The sequence below is a fragment of the Phaethon lepturus genome, unplaced genomic scaffold, assembly GCF_000687285.1.
Source record: "Phaethon lepturus isolate BGI_N335 unplaced genomic scaffold, ASM68728v1 scaffold13301, whole genome shotgun sequence".
Taxonomy (NCBI): domain Eukaryota; kingdom Metazoa; phylum Chordata; class Aves; order Phaethontiformes; family Phaethontidae; genus Phaethon; species Phaethon lepturus.
Genome location: NW_010517060.1, coordinates 1 through 21,814, shown reverse-complemented (window position 1 = coordinate 21,814; position 21,814 = coordinate 1). Strand labels below are relative to the sequence as shown.

The following is a 21,814-nucleotide window of genomic DNA, read 5'->3' as shown; positions in this document are numbered from 1 at the left end:
TCTGCCGATCCTCATGAAAATAAAAGCTTTTAGCATGAAGCAGCCTTTATGAGGCAATGCTGAAGGACAAGGCACAGCTTTCTCTGTTGCAGAAGGAGTGTCCTGTTTGCCTCTCCAAAGTGAGCTTGATGGAGACAGGATAAATACACCTATGTTCTAGCACTGGCTATCAGATTAGTACCACAGAGCAAGTTTTAAGTGTCTCTTATGAAGTCTTATTGGTTCTGGTAGCTTGCCAGATCCTACCTGGTTCTGATTCACTTAGCACTGCTTCAGAACCAAAAAGCTACCTGACAGAGCATAATGAATTTCCACCTATATTTCTGCATGGAATCAGTTCCCTTCTAATAGACCCATTGCTGAGCCAAAGCTAACAAAATTAGCTGATCTTAAAGTTGAAATAAAGGTGCTGCATGGGCTTGCAGTGATTTGAATTCCTATTTCTAGGACAGTATCACAGGGAAATTTACGTTTGTTCTTTAGAGAGTTTTATAATTCTGAAAGTATCATCATAGAACAAATATGAATACACAGGATTTGGCAGTGTCCTAAGTTTGTATTTAGAAAAACACCTGTAATACATTTCTGTCTGTAAACTTTGATTCAGTCTAAGGACCTCAATTACAGGGAAAAAAAATATAAAAGAGTTGGAAGCAGCGCATATTTGAGACAGTCGTAGATGTTTACCTGGAGCCCCCGGTACATTCATATGAGCTTGTGAAGAAAAAAAGATGATTGAAATTGCATCTCATCTTTCAGATTTCTTATTGTTTGCTGATATAACTTCTCAAGTCCTGAACTTTAATAGATGTTTGATCAGCACTAGTGCATGTGTTTAAAGAAAAATCTGTTGGCACTGGAAGGTTAAGTGCCCCATTATCCAGATCTATGAAATTATAAGCCAGCATTCATGTCTGACTCATAGAAAGACTGTTAATTTCAGAATCAGTGGACTTAGAGCAGCTAAGAAGTAGGTTCACAAGTTATATGCTTAACAAAGTCTTGGCATCTATAATATCCCGTGTGTATAACAACCTTCAAAGAACGTAAACTGTGCTAGCATATGGCTGCTTGAAGGGCAGTTCTTTCGGACAGAGAGATACAGTTCTGCTGACACTGCTTTCTAATTTTTTTTTCTTGATTATTCCTCTATCTGTAGACAAGGTAAGGAACTGATAACTGTTGCAACAGAGTAATACTTACTTTGTGAAATATGACAACTTATTAAAATGTAGATCTTTCCTTTGATCTTTCAAATGCTGTGTTTGCAGAGGAAGCACATCTCCTTTATCTGTTTAGATAGAGGGACTTCTACATAATGTTTTATTATATATGTAATGCCCACACTTCTGCAAAATCTGCGTATAAAGTTGGTGTTTGTCACTTGTAGTGTAAGGTGATGGATGCTGCTTTTTTTGTTATTACAGATGTTTGCCAATACAGAAAGGTATATCCTTTCAATGGAGGTTCTCCACTGATCCAGCCATCAGCTTATGACTTCCACTTCAGCTGGAATCAAGTTCCTTATGCTGTTGGTAAGAAAATAAATCTTTTTTACTAGATGGCAGGTTTTTTTAATTACCATTTAGGCTTGCACTTGGCTATTAGTAGAATTACAGTATGTGTGCTAGGAATAAGCACGTTACATTCATGGTACCACTTTAGCTAAGTTTCTGCATATGATAATTTTTAAAAGTGGACCCTTGATGACAAGTTCTTCCTTTGCTGAACTTTTGTTTCTTTTTTTCTGTTTCTCATTTTCCATTCAGTCTATGTTCTGCCAGGCATGGAGAGTGAAGTTTTCTTCAGGCTTCATGTAGCTCAATGTCCATCAGTATGTTAGACAACCCTTTTCATAGGAAAGGGGGATGCCAGAAGAGGTCAGATACTCAAGAACAGTTTTCATGGAGTATCCAAGAAATATTTACATCAACCATTTTTCCTTGCCAAATAATTTTTGTTTCATTGCAGTCTGTGCTTTCCCTTATATCCTTGCCTTCACTACTGACTCCATTGAGATCCGATTAGTGGTGAATGGGAACTTAGTCCACACAGCAGTTGTGCCTGAGCTTCAACTTGTAGCATCAAGGGTAAGACACAGGAAAATCATGTTTGACTATTTCTGTGATATGTTGGGATCTAAATTGCATAAAAAGTTGCTGCAGCCAAAAACCAGACAAACCAAAACTGAAACACGTGCTACTTGATCTGTTCACCTGTGTGCTCTTAGTTTATATATAGTACAAAGAGAATCAGAATTGATCTTGCTGTCCTTTATTGCCCACAGTAATGCGGATCAGAGATATTTGACTGTTTACGGGGAAAAGCTATCTTCAACATCACAGATGTTCCCTCCACTTATAGTGGGATAACCTTTCCATGATCAACCTTAGTTGACTTAGCAATGATACAGCAATAGTGGCAATAGAACATAGTGGACAAGCATTTGAGCTCTTACTCAGAAGATGGTTAAGAAAGTCTTGCTATACTAATGATGAGTTACTTGTCATTTCAGTCAGATATTTATTTTAAAGCCACTGCTGCAGTAAGTGGATCATCTGACAGCAGCTCTAAGGAAATGAGTTCAAGGAGTTCTCCGCAAACACCAACAGCTTATGAAATGCCAGAATGTCCTCTTTCTTCTCTAGAAGGTAAGACATCTTCCAGGCAGCTTGAATAACAATTTCTGATCATTCCAACAGCTATCACATCTCACTACAGCTGATCTTTAGTGAGACGAAATTGATCAGGTAAAAGATGTTTGAGTTCCTAGCCAAGAGTCTGGAAGACAGAGGTTTTCTATTTGTCATAGAATAGTTTGGGTTAGAAGGGACACTTAAAGGTCATCTAGTCCCTGCAGTGAGCAGGGACATCGTCAACTAGATCAGGTTGCTCAGAGCCCTGTCAAACCTGACCTTGAATGTCTCCAGGGATGTGGCATGTACCACCTCTCCAGGCAACCTGTTCCAGTGTTTCACCACCCTCATCATAAAAAAACTTCTTCCATGTATCTGGTTCAAATCCTTTTGATTTGAACTTTTAGTTCAAAACTATTACCCCTTGTCCTGTCACAACAGGCCCTGCTAAAAAGTCTGTCCCCATCTTTCTTATAAGCCCCCTTTAAGTACGGAAAGGCTGCAATAAGGTCTCCCTGGAGCCTTTTCTTCTCCAGGCTGAATAACCACAACTCTTTCAGCTTTTCTTCATGAGAGGTGTTCCATCCCTCCAATTGTTTTTGTGGCCTCCTCTGGACCTGCTCCAACAGGTCCATGTCTTTCCTGTGCTGAGGGCTCCAGAGCTGAACACAGTACTTCAGGTGTTTATCCACAGATATGGAGCACCTGGCTGAGCTTGTGCCTCACAGTATCTCTTCTGAATGCATGGTAGCACTGTTTTGAAGAAATCTTTGAAATTTCTGTAGGAGGAGAGGAATTAAGCTTCAGTAGCTTGATGAATCTTTGGCAACATGGCCAAGACTAATAATGCAAAAAGAGGTAGAAAATTGCTGGAAAACTTGAGATTTCACAGACACCATTCCTTTCATTTAAGAAAAGCTAAACAGCCATTGGATGGTTAAAGCTCTGTTGCAAACCAAAAGTAAGAAGTTCTAGCCTAGAAAGAGTTTGCACAGTCCATTTAGTATATCATGATCTGCAAACAATCAGTTTATACAGGAACAATAATGGAGAAACAAGGGAATATCAACTACACAATGCAAGACGTATGTATATCTTCCTCACTTGAATCTGCTGCTGTACTGTTGGCAGAAGGAGAAAGGAGAAAGGAATCACAATTTCAGTTTTTAAAAGGCAGTGCTATTTGATGGTAAATTGTTTAGGTTTTTTCTAGGAATTAGGAAAACACATGGTATTTTATGTCACCTAAGAAGAGGAGCCATAATTTAAACTACTTGGGATCCAGGCTCCAATATACTTACAACATATTAAAATACATGGAGAATATTGCACAGAGTGCAGAGTCATGGTGTGATAGTCAGAATACCAGCCTCAGGACATGTAAATTTACTTTCTGGTTCCACTGCTGATTCATAACATCTCAAAGAGTCAATCTTCTTTTTCTCTCTAAGTCAAATTGCAGGTCTGCACAATGTGGTTGTATTTCTTCCTCCTCCTAGCCTATTTATATTGAAAGATCTCTGGGGCAAGGAGGATCTTTGTTATTTCAGTTAAAAAGCACCCAGCACAATGAGTATAACTTTTCATTTGGAAGTATGAAGAACTTACTCTATGGTGAAAGTATAACATTCTTTTTCTTTCTGTGTTTCAGTTGAAGCTCCATGCAAAAACCTGTACAAAATTCCTCTCAGTAATCTCGTTGGGCGAAGCATTGAACGACCTCTGAAGTCACCTTTGGCTCCCAAGGTCATCACTACCACAGCATCCAGTGGCATTGCCTCTCTTCCAGTTACTCACTCACTATCCTTATCTCGTATGGAAATTAAAGAAATTGCAAGCAGAACACGTAAAGAATTGCTGGGTAAACTCTCCTCATTCTTCAGTGCGTATATTGATTGCCAAGTATGTAATTTCTAATGTTTGGACCATCACAATCAGATTTGTAACATGCAACCAGTATTCATAAATAGGAGTATAAACAAACAAATGAAACTGTGAGAAAACATTATTTACAAATAGTCTAGCCAGTGTCTGATCATAATTAAGGTGACCATATTCTAAGCCAGGTAGAAACTATTTACTTAATAATGGAAACCAGCAACAGGTACCTTAACATTTCCATGAATGCTTTATTTTCTGTTGAGAGTATTAAGTCTTTTATTCCTTTATTGAGGCCTCTTGGATGAGCCTATACCCAAGACAGAAAGTGCGCAGAAGCAAAAAAAGGTTCCTCGAAGACAGTCAGATCCCAAGCAGGGAGCAATAAGATCAACTAGTAGTGACAGGTAAATATACTGGCTTTAGAAAAGAAACTAAGTTAGACTGTAAATGTTTTCAGAATTGATTGTTTTTCAACCTGTTCATGCTTATCTCAGTTGGCATGGGTCTGACTGAGACATTTGTATACCAATCTGAATTTCATGCTAATGTGTTTATTGGAGTATCTGAATGCTAGAAGTACTGAAATTATTATACTTTTTGTTAAAGACGGGTTAATGAGCAAAGCAAGACTAAATGGGATTTTATAGGGACCTGCTGCAGTTGAGCCTGTTGTTAGGATTTGGACGACTAGATTTGCACTGTGCAGGCTCGCTTGCTGGTTTTTTCATATGCTCTTGTGTTGCTATTTCCAGAATACGTTTTGCAAAGAAACACCATAGCATTTGTCTGTTTGGCTCTGCTTACCTGTCCCCACTGCCATTCTCTTGTTTTCACAACCTATGTTTGTGTAGAGTAGTGGCAGAATTCAGCCAACATACAGTAGACTGAGATTAACAAAACAAACAAAAAATCTGCTGCAATGTAAAACCATATTTGATGTATTTCACTATTTGGAAATTAATTAGGCAGCAGGCTTCATTAACATTGCCTTTTGAGGATTCTCAGCAGAGTAAAACAGGGAGAAACTTAGTTTTAGTGGTCTGTGTCTGTCTTTAGGATAACTTGACTGAATCTAGAAATAGCCATTGATCCTACTTGCCCTGATCTGTGTATTTTTTTAGTAACTTTTGTCTTCCTCTTTTCAGGTTAATCTCAAGCTCTTTTGAAAGCTATTCTGAAGGACGTCATCTTTCTACTAGTTCAGATCCCGATACTTTAGCAAACAGGGAGGAGAGCTCACCATCTAGCTATCCATTTCAGCTCATTTCTTTATATGATGAAGACATCATTGACTTGAAGTAAAGACAGTCTTAAAACCTTTCTTCCTTACTTCACATTTTCTTACAACTCTGTGAGCTCTGTGGGAATGTCACAAGCACTGCTTCTAGTGTAAAATGTGGCTGGAAGTGTTGGTGGTTAATCTTTATAGAACCCATGTTGTTCTGGCTAGCTCAGCCTGATTTGGTGATGCTTATATCTTTGACATAGGTATGTTTTCTTTTCTCAGTTAATGAACCATTACTTTTTGTGGCATTCTAACAGTAGGTAATGAATGAGAGATTTAGGTTGAAACTGAAGTAAATAAGAAGTATTACTTGTTCTGAGCTTCTTATAATTTGAAGTACCTGAATGATATTAAGCTAAGTTAATTGCTGTTATTACTATCATGAATTGTTTTACAACAGTGTATGTCGTGTAGGAGGAGGAATTCTATAACAAACATAAATCACTCCTTTTGGTTTTTCAGTCTTCAAAAAACCAAACAAAACAAAACAACAAAAAAAAAGACTTGCAGACCAGGTCTTTCCAAACAGTGCAGTCTGTCCTTGAAATGATGCAGCTGTGATATGTTTGCTGAAGAATCAAGGATGTTCTATAAAGATGAGGTAAGATATGAAGATGCTGCTTTCTTTGCTCTGGCCTGTCTATACTCATTTTTTAAAGAAGCTTGAAAACTGTTTCGGCATTAAGAATCCTTGATCAGGTAGACTTTTTATAGAAAACATGAACTTTCAAAATATTCCCTAAGAATTGGAAGTTAAAAAAAAAAAAACCTCACAAAAACCCACAAACAAAAAACCCAACCGTATTTCTCTATCTACTGGAAAACTGTTACTGTAGTGCACCTACAGATTATCCCATACAGGCAGAAGAGCCAACCTCTGATTTTCTTTCTGACTACACAAAGATTCCAATGCAGGCATCAGCATTAGCTGTTGTCTGCTCTTGCACCAACAGTAGAAGTCATTATTCTAGATAATCATATTTTTCTAACTGGATCCAGAATGAAATTTCACTGCTAAGAATCCACTTTTCTATGATGCAATAGTTATCTCACATCTTTTGTTATGTTAAAAGACAGGGTTTTGTGTTTAAAACTTACTTGTTTTTTTAAACCTTTCCTCTATGCCAAAAATCAACTTTGGACAGTATTTTGAAAGGGTTTTGTTTTGTTTGGATTTTTCTGTTTGTTTATTTTGTTTCATGAAAGTGTGATGCTTCCAGGCTTTTTATGTATGAAGATTTTAGATTTATTAGCAAGTATGTCTTAGTATGTAGAAATACTTCAGTATCCTTGATTTTATTTTGTAATACCATTCATGTGTCATGATGTCACTTTCTGTCCAGGCACGACCATCTGGAGATGTGTTACTTTTGCTTCGGTTTGTCTGAATGTAAAAGTGTTTTTGCAAAGTATTTTTTGCCCAGTTTATTGTAATGGCTTAGTTGCTCCACCCAAGAAAATATGCAAGGCCTTATCTGAAAGGATCACTTCTTACTCTCAACTGGAATGGCTGATCAAGAAAAGGAGCAATATTTTCAACAGTAATTAATCTAGGAGTAGAAGCAGTATTTACCAGTGGCTGCTATTATTTTAGTATCTTTACACCCTTAGATTTGTGGGGTGAACCTTAATAAGCATCTAAAAGGAAGTGCCAGCTCAAAGTCTTTGCAAGAGCTTGTAATTTTTTTTGAGAATGGTAGTTCCAGAGACTGTGTTAATTTACCCTGTCCTATTTGTCTGGGTATCTAAGGTTTAAAAAAGTCAATCTGAAAGTATCACATGGTGCTTATTCTCCCAGAAGTTGTAAACACTTCTGTGGACTTTCTGAATCCACTTTAGGGAGCACTTAGATGTTTTTGGAAAGCAAAAGTATCACCTTTTTCCATAAACTTGATTTCTCGATGCAGTATTTAATTTCTGCTATGTGAGTGTTTTTTGAAGACTCTAGCAAAATTGGGGCTTTAGTTAAAATGTAATTTTAACTGGAAACTTTACTTTGCACTGTTAGGATATCAGATTTTAAATATATTGCAATGTTCACCTGTGCTATTCTGGCATGATTTAACACGACTAAACCATCGTTCCGATAGCAGTTGAAGCAATATATGGAGATTTTAAAACTTGTTTTGAAGAACCTGAACAAACACATTTAGGTATCCTGAAAGACAAGCCTTAGAGATGGAGCTCTGGGGAGATCAAGAAGAATGAGAAAGGCTTGGCAGAAAGCTTGACTGCTGGCTATGATGGTAGTCAGGATGCATACAGATGTGTCATTTGCATCATAACCAAGATGATTATAGAAGGAGGGGCCATAAAGCAAGAGTTACTTGCCTTAACAGGAACCACAGCAGTTGCTGTAAAGTATTGCCATAAAGCAAGAGAGTGTGTGTGTGTGAGAACCTTTGAAGCTCCACCTGTAATCACAGCATTGACAACATCTAGCAAATACTAACAAGCAAGCAGCAAAAGGACTGTAAGGAGTACAGATTAATTGACTGCTTAAGCTATACAAAACCAGATCTGACTAGCTTCATGGTACTTATGTAGAACAGGATGGTGGTATAGTTTGAAGAGGGAAGCCCAGCAACTGCCTCCCTCTCCACCTCCCACCTGAATTTTATGCTATAGCTTGACTTCATGGGTCAGGTGCGAGCTGTTACACAGGTCACAATGGGAACTACCAGACCTAACAGACTATTACTCATATAGGACAAGAAGGATCTGAACCCTGGAGAAAAATTACTTGTCTTCATTCCTCATGTATGCAGTAAGTGCCTTAACAAGTTTGCCACTTCTTGAGTTTTTGCTTCTGTAATTAATCAGCATGTCTTGCAGGGACCTAGGGATATTATTAGACCTAGCAAAAGAAGTTGGGAGGGATCAGGCAAAGTAGTTTGGTTTACATGACACCTAGAGAGGGTAGCTGAGGCTTTAAGGTCATTTAATATATAGTTTACTACCTACTTTCTGTATGAGAGCAGCGCAGAATAAAAGTAGAAGGCAGAGAACACGGTAATACTGTTCCAATTTTGTTTGACACAAGCCACAAGAACCAAATTCTGTGAATGTCTTTATCACATTTACTGTATCAAAAGACAAAATATCACACAATAGTGTGAAATTGCTGGCACAGCTGGACAAACATCCACGGTATAAGGCTGTGGTTTCTGTGGGCTTTTAACAGTCTCATCAGATTTCCATGAGTTACATGCCTCTTAGTGTGATGAGTTGGCATCCTCTGAACTAGCTTCTAGCCATTGTTTCTCTCAAAATATTGTCTTAGATCCATACCATTCAGACTGCTAATTAAAAGCAAAACAAAAGACAAGTGGTGGTATTGATATGTGAGCTCTTGTACATCATTTATAAAGGGCAAGGTATTTATACGTCTATGCAACCTCTCCTACTTAAGATCAGTATCAGATGACAAGGTTTGCTGGAAGGCTACTGGGATGGACAGCTATTACTGTAATTCACTCCAGCCTTACAGCCATGTTATTTCCCTTCTGCTTTTCCAGCATGTGCATGCATCTGCTCGTTAAAACTTAGGAAGTAGTCTTGGGCACAAGTTGTAGCCATGTCTACCTTAAGCACAACCGTTCCTACTTTCACATGTTATGTTAAAGCTGTTTTTAGCCTGCATTCTTGGTGTTGGCTAACCATTGCAGGGATGAGAAAAAAGGTAATCTTTGAATCTACAGCTGTGTGAGATGGGTGTTGTTCTATTATTCAGTATTCAGAGGAATACTGAAAAATCTTGCTACAGATGGATGGCAGAAATTATTTCCATGAAGGAAGAATTGTTACCAAGTTGAACACTTGCTATCAAGCTAAGCTCAACTGAAGGCCCGTTCTGGACTTTTACAACAGATAAGTTTCTGCAAGAAAGATTTTCTATCCCAACATGATGGATTTTTTGGAGGAGACGGGGCTGTTACCCCCTCCTGGCTAATGGTATTGTCACCACTTCAGCACTGTGCCTTAGTTTGATGAAATTATAGGAATGTCGTTTACTTTGGTGCAAGCATTAGACTGTACAGGCAGTTAATTTAGAATGTACTCGTGCCTCCTCACCAGCATGGGTAATGACACATGGAATGACAGAATAGTTGAGGGTGGAAGGTACCACTGCAGATCGTCTAGTCCAGTACCAACACCCACACCCCTCCGTTCAAAAGAGCATCACTGTCATGTTGTTCAGTGCCATGTTGTTGCACGTTGAGTCTGTTCAGACAGACTCAAAATGCAACATTTTGATCTACTCCTCATCTTTGTGCTGCGTTTGCATTACAGCATGCATATAGACCACCACTACAGCTTTGAAGTGTGATTAGGACTCAAGACCCCTGAGACACACAAGCTAAGTTAATTCTTTCACACACACATAATATGCAGCCCTTCCCAAGGTCTATATGGCTTGGGCTTTAGGAACTGTTGCAGACTCACAATCATTTTTGTCCAGCTCTTTCCTCTAGAGGCCATGCAGTACACATAAATTTTATAAATGTTTGAAAGTAACAAAACACTTCCTTGTAAGGAGAGATAAACACCCACATGCAATTTGAAAGGGCTAAGTGCTATTTATGGTAGTGAGAGATCAGGGCTCTAGGGTGGAATGGATGTATGGATACCTTTAGTTTCCTGGTTTGTAAGGAACAAGTAGGACCTGTTGTGATTAGTGTCCTTTCCTGGTTTGGGGCTGGGGTGGATTTTTTGTTTTGGTTGGTTAGTTGTTTTCAGTTTTTTGCAATGCATAACATACAGGAGGCAAGTGGCACCCAGAATGAATAGCAGGTTTGCTGTTTGCCTTCATGTGACTATTTCTATACATGTGCAAGCATTTGTAATTGATTGGTAGATTCAAATTAAAATACATATTTTAATTTTTTTTGTAGTACTAGACCAGTCAGCTATATTTAAGCAATTCTTAATAGGGCAGGGAACAGGCACCACCTGCGTGAAGTGTAACACTATTACATAGCCAGTTACATATAGTCAAGATTGCTGCTCCAGACATTTACTTCCTGCCATTCTATATACCAAGCCATGGATTCGTGTTCATGCATGTCTTCTTAAAGGTGTGCATCTATAACTTGTGCTTAACAGATGCAAGCACCTTTCCCAGAGCTTTTGGCTTAGTCTGCATTTGAGGTATATAATCCTTTGGATGTGGTTTTTAATATATATACACAAATGTATGTGTATATATTTGTAATTTCTACCATATGTTTTAAGGGATTAAAAGTCCTAAGCATACATAGGAATCTAAAGTATTGCAATCTTACAAGGCGGGGGGCGAAATCCCATTTACAAGTGATAACGTATTTCAGAATCATTTTTGTTGCCTTCTGTGTATCAAAATGAGTACCATACTATTGTCCTTATTAACAATTTGATGTTATGGTTCATATGCACAGTGCTTGCTAATTCTGTTAAAACAGTATTTTCTCAGATAGGCTAAGCCTGAGAACTTGATATTAACAATACGGGAAAGTTCATATGACAGTATGCAGCAAACATCTGTACTTGCATGCAGGTTAGAAAGTATTTTTACTCACTAGTTGAGCACAGCAACTTCACCAGCCTGTGTATGGCCTAGCAGCTTCACTTTGTTGCTGACCTTCAAGTAACTGACTCCTGTTTGCTACTGGAAATTAATTGGAAGAGAAAATTTAAGATATTATTTTCTGCATATTTATTTATAGGTCTGTTAGGTATTTCTCTGGCTGAATGGAAAATGTTGTGTCTCAAAGGTTTATGCAAAAAGTGTTATCAACCTGGAATGTCAGTTTTAACTAAGTCTTTGAATGTTAGCTTTGTAATTCAGTAATTGCATATTGTTAAGACTGTTGCTACATTTGTGATCAACAACTCTTTATCTACCACTGCTCCTAAATGCCAATGTATTACCATTGTTTTTAATGTGACAGTGTGTATGGTTTGTGTTTTAGATGTGACATCCAAATAGAAACAGTCCTATCACAGCTGGAACTGTTTTAAGTGCCATTTATCACCATTGTGAAGGAGTAACAGATGATTTATTCCTTCGTATGTAATAAACCATGAATTTGACCTCACTACTTTCACACATGCAGAACTAATGGTTTTTCCAAATTTGGTTCATGAGACAAGACATTAAAAAGACAGGAGGTAGTACACTATTGCTGACAGCTCTGGATTACTGTTTCCATTTGAGTTCTCTAGAAATTTTGTTTCAGAGATGTCATTCATTTAAGTGCTGTATCATGCCTGTGAGAATGGTATTTGTCTTAAGCATGACCCCATCTTTGACAAGAACTATAATCCAGCATTGGTTTGTGTTTCCAGGCATCTTTTAGACTTTCAGAGACCTGGTCCAGTTAGAGATCTTTACCTCTTAAATTAACACTATAAAAGAGAGTTTTTCTCCTTTTCTGGCTAAGAGCATATTCTCGCTGTCTACAAGACCTTGTAATTCCTTTTGAAAAAGCAATGCTCTTTCCTGAATTCTGAAATACATTCTCCTAAGAGCTACAATCCTTCTTGTGATTTAAATGCGTTCCTAGCCCACACAGCAAAAGGAAAAATAATGCTAACTTAACACTAACACCCAGGAAAGGCAAGCATTCATCTCCAGTTGGGACAAAGACTTATTCCATGGTCAGGCATCCCAGAAATAGTAGCAGCAACACAAGTTAAAAGCACTGCAGTCTGAAATTAACATTAGGCAGGCTATCTCATTCATTGCTTTACTGTAACATGTGCCATCAAGGGAAAGGTAAAGTGGAGCAAGGAGATTTAACTTATTTATTTACAAAATTATATCTTAATTTACATCTTGGAAAAAAAATACTGGCCAATACATTTAACATTCTTATTTGGCCATTATAGTCAGTCTGCACCAGGTGAAAAGAACACAGGAATCAAAGAAAAAGAGTATGTCCAAGACCTGCACAAGGGAGATTTACTACAGGGAGTATGCAGATCCCCCCAGATTTTTTTTAAAAACAGAATTCAACTTTTACACAATTCATTAAAACCATTTGATACCAAGTTTAGTAACTTAGATGTCTGCCATGTCGTGCAGTTAGTCTTAACCATAGCACCATAACTCATGGTGTGAAGGTTTTATATCAATATAAAAAGCCTTAAGATCTTCTGAAGTAGGCCTCAATTTGTTCCAGGGTCTGTCCTTTTGTTTCAGGAACATAAAAGGCTGTAAAAGTTACACTGAGGCAGCAGAAGGCAGAGAAGAGCCAAAACGTGCCATAGGATGTTAAGAAAACCTGAGGGAAGGGAAACAACAAAAACCACATTATTACACCACATTATTACAGTTCATTATTGTACAACTACAGTTCTGTATTGCCAGAGAAGACTACGGCTCAAGGCTCTCTCAGGAGCATCTTTGATAAATTTCCCTACGAAAAGAAACTTTGGATTATAATTTATGATGCTTACTATAAAATCATTAAATTCTTTGGTTACCAAGAAGGCCATAACCCAGTTTGTTAACACACAAGCACCACTTGATATGCCTCTAGCTTTAAGTGGGAAGATTTCAGATATCACCAGCCATGGAACCGGACCCCAGCCAAGGGCAAAACCTGCAAACAGAAGAGAAGAAATACAAGTTAAGTATGTATTAAAATGGAAGACTGAATGATGCTCAAGTCAGTTAAGTAAGAGGGATGCAGTTTTCACTCTAGGTTCTTGGATGATTCCAGTGAAACAGTACTGCTACCAGAAGGAAAGAGCATAAGTTATTTTCAGGCAGCATGGTAAACGTTAGTGCATTTTACATCAAATTCATTACAAGAATATTCTTAATGAGCAGACCTTCTTACCACCAGGTCTCTGAAGTGGTATGCTTAAAAAAATGACTTTGTTTCTAACTGCTGCTGTAAAGCAGTTTAACCTGAGAAATTACTATTAGCACAAGAAGGTATAAAGTCATTTTCCAGGGAATTGGCTTAACTAAGCTGCTAGCTCTATCACCAGGGTTGTGAACACTCAGCCCAGCTTTGCATTATACCGTGAAAAGGTCTCTCGAAGTCATAACTCATTTCCATTCATCAATAATGTGACAAAATGGAACAAAACTGTCACATTCATCGGACAGTCTGAGTTTTGTGTAATGGCTACTTAGAGGCCTGTTCCACTTACCAGCAACAAAGAGCCCTAGGCTCACTACTGCAAGCCAGGATATGCTGCTTTCTGCTCCTGGGGAGGCTGAGTTTAGAGTGAACCATACATCAGGATTTGATGAGTTGTTTTCACTTGGAAGGACCATTTTAAAGTAAAGCCCGAACAATGCAGTACTGACAGCCATGATTATCCCTGAAAAGTAGACAACAACCAAGTTGTCACTGGTTGCCGCTTGGGTATTCTTCTGAGAGACATAGTTGATCAGCCAAAGATAAGATATGCTGGCCCTCACAGAGGTGTTTCTTAAAAGATACTGTTCTTGGAAATAAACACTGGCCTTGACAGGAGTGGAAGATGCTACACAAGCATTCTAAACAGTAACCAAACAATACAGTCTTGACAGCAGTCATTACTATTGAGTGTGCAGGACAACAACTATATCAAACAGAATAAGTTTTCTTTAGCTTATTTACTTGTAAAGTTAAAATTTTTAACTATAGTTAAAATACATAGTTCAGTATAACTGAACACCACAATGCACCATGAAAGTAGCAGCAGCCACAGAGATTACTTTGAAGGAGCTGTTTATTGACAACTTGGGTATGGGAATGTATCATGACATTGAATCTTACTAAGCAGAAAAATTATCACAATAGTAAGAATTGTCTTGGTGACATAGCTATATCAAAATAAAAACTGGCCTGGTAAGAAGACAAAAAGATAGCCATATGTAGTTTCAAGGGGTTCCATCTACAATGTACATATAACATGATAGTTTCCTCTTATGAGTTTAAGTCTATAGTTATACCAAATTAGAAATATTCATATAAATATATATTTATATAACCAAACTACTTAAAAAATGCATAAATTGCAATACTTAATACAAACTTAATTTTTAACTTGACAGTTAAAAATTACTGTATGTGATATCAAACAGCGTTGTCTTATTGAACAAATTCAGTAACATGTTTTACCAGATACGTAAAGCAGCACTTTTCGTCCAGTTTTATCTACGATAAGTGCAGCCACAGCAGTGAAACATACTTGTATGGAACCCACAACAACAGAAGCCATTCTGCTGTCCTGAAATAAAGTAAGAGGTAGTGAGAATTTGCTCTTTCAGGCTGGTAAGAGGATCATTTATCAAGCATTACAAATGCATTTGTTTCTTGAATCTGAAAGACAACAAACTATGCCACAGACATTAATGGTGGGGGAAGACAACAAGGTGGGAGAAGACATCACCAACTAACACAACATACTGGCCTCTTAATAAACTAAAATAAGCCACAACTCCTAGAGTTTCACCTTCTCTGAAACATTGCATTTGCAACTCTAATTAAAAAAATTATATGGGAAGATGACTATAAGAGGAATTTCTATCAGTATCAAATGTTTCAGATCAGTAAACCATACTTCCCCCGCCCCCCCCCAAAAACCCAGAACATTCAGGTACACCAGAGTAACACAATCACGAACGTATCCAGAATACAAACCAAAAAAGCCCACTAAAACCCAAACCCTGTTATTTATGACACAGGCAGGATCATTATCAAGTCAGTTTTTTATGTGTTTTAGACTTACTACAGCACTGACTAAACTGACAGACATTTGTCAGTTTGGAAACACACCCTGATTACCTTGAAGTTTGCATCTTCAAAGATAGTTTCTGCATAAAACATAACTGCATTAATGCCTGTTACTTGCTGGAAGAACATTAGAGCCACACCAATAAGAAGTGGTTTGTAGATTGAGGGATTCTTAAATTCAGAGATATTCAGTCCCTGTTAAAAAGATGAAGCAATGATTTGGTGAAAATTTTCACTTTTTAAATCGAAGAACAAAACCAACAAACCTCAGAACATTTCAATCCGTTCAAATTCAGTTTCCCAATCCCCCTTTAGCAAAACTAAGCACCTTAGCAGTAAAAATGTTGAGATTTGAAGTATCAAAGAATTCCAGAAAAGCATTTTTCCCCTTTTCTCAGGTTCTAGAGACAGAAATTGACAGTAGAGAGAGTTAACGTGAATGAATCTATGCTTTGCAGAAACCGAATGTCAATGATTAGACCTGCCTATTTAAGCACACATGTCACAAGAGGCTAAATGATGCTTTTAGAGATGCAAGAAAAAATGCATTCATACAACACAAGCAATAGGAAATTAGTGTTAGAGGTGTTGAACAATCCTACAAAATTGCTAAATAAAGCAAAAAACTAGATAGCTGTCATACAACTAACAAGATCACAAGCCCCACTGCTACTCATGTACACTGATGGCAGGCCGACAGTGGATAGCAGATGCAGCTGAAAGGTAGAGGAAAAAGATTCAAAGAATCTCACTTGCTTCTTGAGTATCATTTGGAACACTGTTTGTAGAAAAGGCTATTAAACAAGCTTTGGTAAAACCCTTTTAATTACGTTATATGCTTTCAGATGTTATCTCCATACAAAAAGCTTTTTAAGAGTAACCAGATTCTCATCACCTCCTCCTGAACACTGGCTTCAATCTGCCCACATTCCCATTCATGGTCCACATGTGGTCCCCGCAGAAAGTGCAAAGAAGCTATGGCTTCTGAGTGTTTGTTCTGATTCAGCAGAAATCTCGGTGTTTCAGGCATGAAGGACATGAACAACAGCATTACGCAGGATGGAAAAGAACACAACACTGCCAGCCAACGCCATTTCAGTGTTATTCCTGGGTAACGGAAAGAAAGAGGACTATGAACAAATAATTGTACAACTATTAGTTGCACAAACAAATTAACATTTACTTTCAGTTCTTCAGTGTAGTTCTTTCATTACATGTATGTATTGGGTTTGCGTGTCAAGGTTTTGGTAGCAGGGGGAGAGGACTACAGGGGTGGCTTTTATGAAGCTTCCTCTATCTCTGAGCCAGTGCCACCACTGGCCAAGGCTGAGTCCATCAGCAACGGTGGTAGCGCCTCAGTGATAACGTATATAAGAAGGGAGGGCGAGGGGAGGAACTGTGCAATTGCAGCTGAAGGGAAGAGTGAGAATATGTGAGAGAACTCTGAAGACACCAAGGTCAGTGAAGAAGGAAGGCGGGGAGGTGCTGCAGGCAGCAGAGAGCAGAGATTCCCCTGCAGGCCACAGCGAACACCATGGTGAGGCAGGCTGTCCCCCTGCAGCCCATGGAGCCCCATGCTGGAGCAGATCTCCACCTGCAGCCTGGGGAGGACCCCATGCCAGAGCAGGTGGATGCCTGAAGGAGACTGGGACCCCATGGGAGGCCCACGCCACAGCAGGCTCCTGGCAGGACCTGTGGCCCCGTGGAGAGAGGAGTCCATGTTGGAGCAGGTTTGCTGGCAGGACTTGTGACCCGTGGGGGACCCACACTGGAGCAGTTCCTGAAGGACAGCACCCCGTGGAAGTGACCCATGGATGGAGCAGTTTGTGAAGAATTGCAGCCCGTGGGAAAGACTCATGTTGAAGTTCATGGAGAACTGTCTCCCCCATAGGAGGGACTCCATGCTGGAGCAGGGCAAGAGTGTGAGGAGTCCTCCCGTGAGGAGGGAGGAGCGGCAGAGACAACATGTGATGAACTGACCACAACCCCCATTCCCTGTCCCCCTGCGCCACGGGGTGGAAGAAAGGAGAGCATTCAGGAGTAAAGTTGAGCCCAGGAAGAAGAAAGGGATGCAGGGAAGATGTTTTAAGATTTGGCTTTATTTCTCATTATCCTACTCTGATTTGATTGGTAATAAACTAAACTAATTTCCCCAAGTCAAGTCTGTCTTGCTCATCACAGTAATTAGTGAATGATCTCTCCCTGTCCTTATCTCAACCCACAAGCCTTTCATTATATCTCCTCTTCTCTGTCCAGCTGAGGAGGGGAGTAATAGAGCAGCATTGGTGGGCACCTGGCATCCACCCAGGGTCAACCCACCACAATGTACTAATTCTTTTTTGTAACCTGGAGCCCTAACCCCAATACCTGCAATGTAGGCTCCCAGTATGCCAGTCACCACCATCAACTGGACACAAGAGCCAAGCATACCACGGACTTTAGAATGAGATACTTCAGATATATACACCTAAAACACACGGAGAAAAACAAATAATTACTTGTATCCAATTTTGGATCAACGGCTTGATCAGTAATCCATTTCTGAAAAAACACAGATTATTTCCTAGCAACTTCCTTCCTTAAAAACAAAAAGCCTCAATAAAATGGATTGAGTAAAAGAAGTATCATCTTAGCAATGTACATTGGCTCCCACTGTAAAAGAAGAACATGTTCATGACCATCTGAGGAAGCTGAATATGCGCAAGTCTATGGGACCTGATGAGATGCATCCCAGAGTCCTGAGGTAATTGGCTGATGTAGTTACCAAGCTAATCTCCGTGATATTTGAAAAAACATGGGAGTCAGGTAAAGTCCCCAGCAACTGGAAAAAGGGAAACACTGCACCCATTTTTTAAAAAGGGTAGCAAGGAGGACCCTGGGAACTACTGACCTGTCAGCCTCACCTCTCTGCCTGGGACGATCATGAAACACCTCCTGCTGGAAGCAGTGCTAAGGCACATGGGGGACAGGGAGGTGATTCGAGACAGTCAGCATAGCTTCACCAAAGGCAAGGCTTGCCTGACCAATCTAGTGGCCTTCTGGGATGGAGTGACCACATCAGTGGACAAGGGAAAAGATACCGATGTCATCCATCTGGACTTCTGTAAGGCCTTTGACAGGAACCCCCACAACATCCTTCTCTCTAAATTGGAGAGATGGATTTGACAGGTGGAGACTTCGGTGGATGAGGACTTACATTGGATGGTTGCACCCCGAGGGTAGTGGTTAACAGCTCAATGTCCAGATAGAGATTGGTGACGAGTGGTGTCCCTCAGGGGTCTGTACTGGGTCCTGTACTCTGTAATATCTTCATTAATGACACAGGCAGTGTGATCAAGGGCACCCTCAGCAAGTTTGAAGATTTCACCAAGCTGAGTGGTGCGGTTGACACGCCTGAGGGATGGGATGCCATCCAGAGGGATCTGCACAAGCTCAAGGAATGGGCCCATGTGAACCTCATGACGTTGAACAAGGCCAAGTGCAGAAGTCCTGCACCTGGGTCACTTCTGTAAGGCCTTTGACACAGTCCCCCACAACCTCCTTCTTTCTAAATGGGAGAGATGGATTTGATGGGTGGACTGTTCAATGGGTGAGGAATTGGTTGGATGATCGCATCCAGAGGGTAGTGGTCAATGGCTCAATGTCCAGATGGAGATCTGTGATGAGTGGTGTCCCTCAGGGGTCCGTATTGGGACGAGTACTGTTTCATATTTTCATCAATGCCATAGACAGTGGGATCAAGTGCACCCTCATCAAGTTTGCCAAAGACACCAAGCTGAGTGGTGCAGTCGACACGCCTGAGGGACAGGATGCCATCCAGAGGGACCTGGACAAGCTCGAGGAATGGCCTGTGTGAACCTCATGACGTTCAACAAGGCCAAGTGTGGGGTCCTGCACCTGGGTTGGGGCAACCCCTCATATCATTACAGGCTGGGGAATGAAGGGATTGAGTGCAGCCCTGCCGAGAAGGATTTGGGGGTACTGGTGGATGAAAAGCTGGACAAGAGCCAGCAATATGCGCTCGCAGCCCAGAAGGCCAACCATGTCCTGGGCTGCATCAGAAGTAGTGTGGCCAGCAGGTCAAGGGAGGGGATTCTGCCCCTCTACTCCACTCTGGTGAGACCCCACCTGGCACACTGCATCCAGCTCTGGAGCCCTCACCACCTGTTGGAGCAGGTCCAGAGGAGGGCCACAAAAACAATCAGAGGGATAGAACACCCCTCCTATAAGGACAGGCTGCGAGAGTTGGGGTTGTTCAACCTGGAGAAGAGAAGGCTCCAGGGAGACGTTATTGCAGCCTTCCAGTACTTAAATGGAGCCTATAGGAAAGAAGCAGACAGACATTTTAGCAGGGCCTGTAATGACTGGACAAGGGGTAATGGCTTTGAACTAAAAGAAGGTGGTAGATTCAGGCTAGATACAAGGAAGAATCTTTTTATGATGAGAGTGGTGAAACACTGGAACAGGGTGCCTGGAGAGGTGGTAGATGCCCTATCCCAGGAAACATTCAAGGTCAGGTTGGATGAGGCTCTGTGCAACCTGATCTAGTTGAAGATGTTCCTGCTCATTGCAGCGGGGTTGGACTAGATGACCTTAAAAGGTCCCTTCCAACCCAATCTATTCTATGAAATTAAAAGACTAATAATATGAAAGATCACATCACTGTATCAGGAATGCATAGCACAGAAGTGCCACTAAAAGAAACAAAATTTATATTTTCTTCATTATTAAAACAAAGCAAAATATGATCCTATAAAAATCATTTTTTTCTAAATCCACAAACTGCCTTGGCTACAGTTACTTCACCCAAGTCACCTATAATACTTCTATGGAAAAAGAAACAAAAAAGCCCACAAACAAAAAAGCAACCACAGATGCACACACACCCAGAAAAACATCTTACTTACCGGAACAACAAGTGAAGTAATTCCACTGGCTACGCCTGTCAGCATTCGTCCAAAATAAAGCATCCAAACATTTTGAGCAGATATGATGACTATATATCCGAAAACATATGGTATTGAGCATATCATTAGACTCAGCTTTCTCCCAACTTTATCCACAAGATAGCCTCCTAGTATTCCTCCAGCAGCAGCTCCTAATGTTACTACTGACTTCAAAAAACAAGTAAAAAAACCCCATTATTATACACATATAAAAATAAATGAGACAAAAATTTCTTTTAAAATCTTGAAAAGTGAATAGCAGCTTAAAAAAAAAAAATGCAAGAGTATACAGGTGTTTTGAAAATCAAAATAAACATTAACTTCTTAACCAAAACATAGTCAAGAAGCACTACTCACCACAACTGAACAGCAAGTCATTTTCATATTACATACAAAGCACTTTCAATGAAGAAGAAAAAAAAAAAGCAGCAGTAACTTTCCTAATCTGTCTACCAACCTGTCCATTCACAAACTGGCCTTTCAAACTGTTTTAAAGCCCTGAAGAATTTGTTATCTTCACTAACCTGAAGTCCAGCCTGTATCCAAAAAGCAAACATTACCCACGTTGATGGATTGGACTAATTTATTAAAAAGTTTATTTTCTGTGGTCCCTTAACAGGCTCAGCTGAGAAACATGAGAATGGTTAGATGACATTTTAGCACTAGAAATTGGTTCAAATATTAGGGGCATTTATTAATATATGCTAACTGAGAGGTATCAGAGCATAACAGCACTGCTACTCAGGAAAAATTTGAATCAATCACTGAGTTTAGGAAAAAAATGGATTCCATTATAAAGATCTGCATTTACCCTGATTAAAAGGGGTAAGACCCCATCACATAAGCAGCATCTTATTGACCTATGCTTTCAAGTGAAATCATGTAATGGTAATGCATCATACAGAGACCTACCGCAAACCACGAGGCTTGATTGCTGTCCAATCTTAATTTAGGATCGTTGATTTTCGTCAACTCTGGAATAACAGGTGAGCTATAGCCTAGCACGAAGCCAAAGCTAAGTGGTCCCAGGACAGCAGCGAACGTGGCCAGGTACAGCTTCTTGTTCTGCACTCTGAGGCAGAAGAGGCCGACAAGGATCACGCTGCCCCCACCTCCCGATTCCCGCCCCAGCTCTGGCCCTTTAGTAGGGCCGGTAACGCTCAGGCAGGCCTGGCAGAGGGCTCGACCCAGAACTCGCCTCGGCCGCCCCCCACTGTCGGCTGCGGCTGAGCTCCAAGGCGGTCAGCACTGTCCCCAAGCCCGCCAGAGCGGCGGGTCGCGGCGCCCGCGCTCACCTAGAGTAAGAGTCCGAAACGGGGTAACTCAGCAGGCAGCGAGACTCCTCTG

The 21,814-nt window shown here is 40.1% G+C and overlaps 2 protein-coding genes across 2 annotated transcripts in view; one reads left to right on the top strand and one right to left on the bottom strand.

The window, feature by feature from the left end:
* LOC104627878 (GTPase-activating Rap/Ran-GAP domain-like protein 3) overlaps window positions 1–6,178 on the top strand; it is a gene marked incomplete at its 5' end in the record, with an annotated part of 10,229 nt that extends 4,051 nt beyond the window's left edge. Inside the window, 6 exons of the mRNA XM_010296270.1 lie at window positions 1,428–1,535; window positions 1,972–2,090; window positions 2,516–2,651; window positions 4,288–4,497; window positions 4,810–4,921; window positions 5,663–6,178. Coding sequence (XP_010294572.1) covers window positions 1,428–1,535; window positions 1,972–2,090; window positions 2,516–2,651; window positions 4,288–4,497; window positions 4,810–4,921; window positions 5,663–5,819 — 842 coding nt within the window. The remainder of the gene's footprint in view (window positions 1–1,427; window positions 1,536–1,971; window positions 2,091–2,515; window positions 2,652–4,287; window positions 4,498–4,809; window positions 4,922–5,662) is intronic.
* A 6,622-nt stretch (window positions 6,179–12,800) lies between these two features.
* SLC2A8 (solute carrier family 2 (facilitated glucose transporter), member 8) lies at window positions 12,801–21,806 on the bottom strand (the record flags this gene model as incomplete). The annotated part of the gene is made up of 10 exons (XM_010296268.1): window positions 12,801–13,067; window positions 13,243–13,388; window positions 13,948–14,121; window positions 14,907–15,015; window positions 15,573–15,716; window positions 16,417–16,628; window positions 17,889–17,988; window positions 20,429–20,635; window positions 21,380–21,539; window positions 21,763–21,806. Coding segments are annotated over 10 exons (1,434 nt in total), but the record flags the coding sequence as incomplete, so codon positions are not given.
* Window positions 21,807–21,814: the final 8 nt, after the last annotated feature.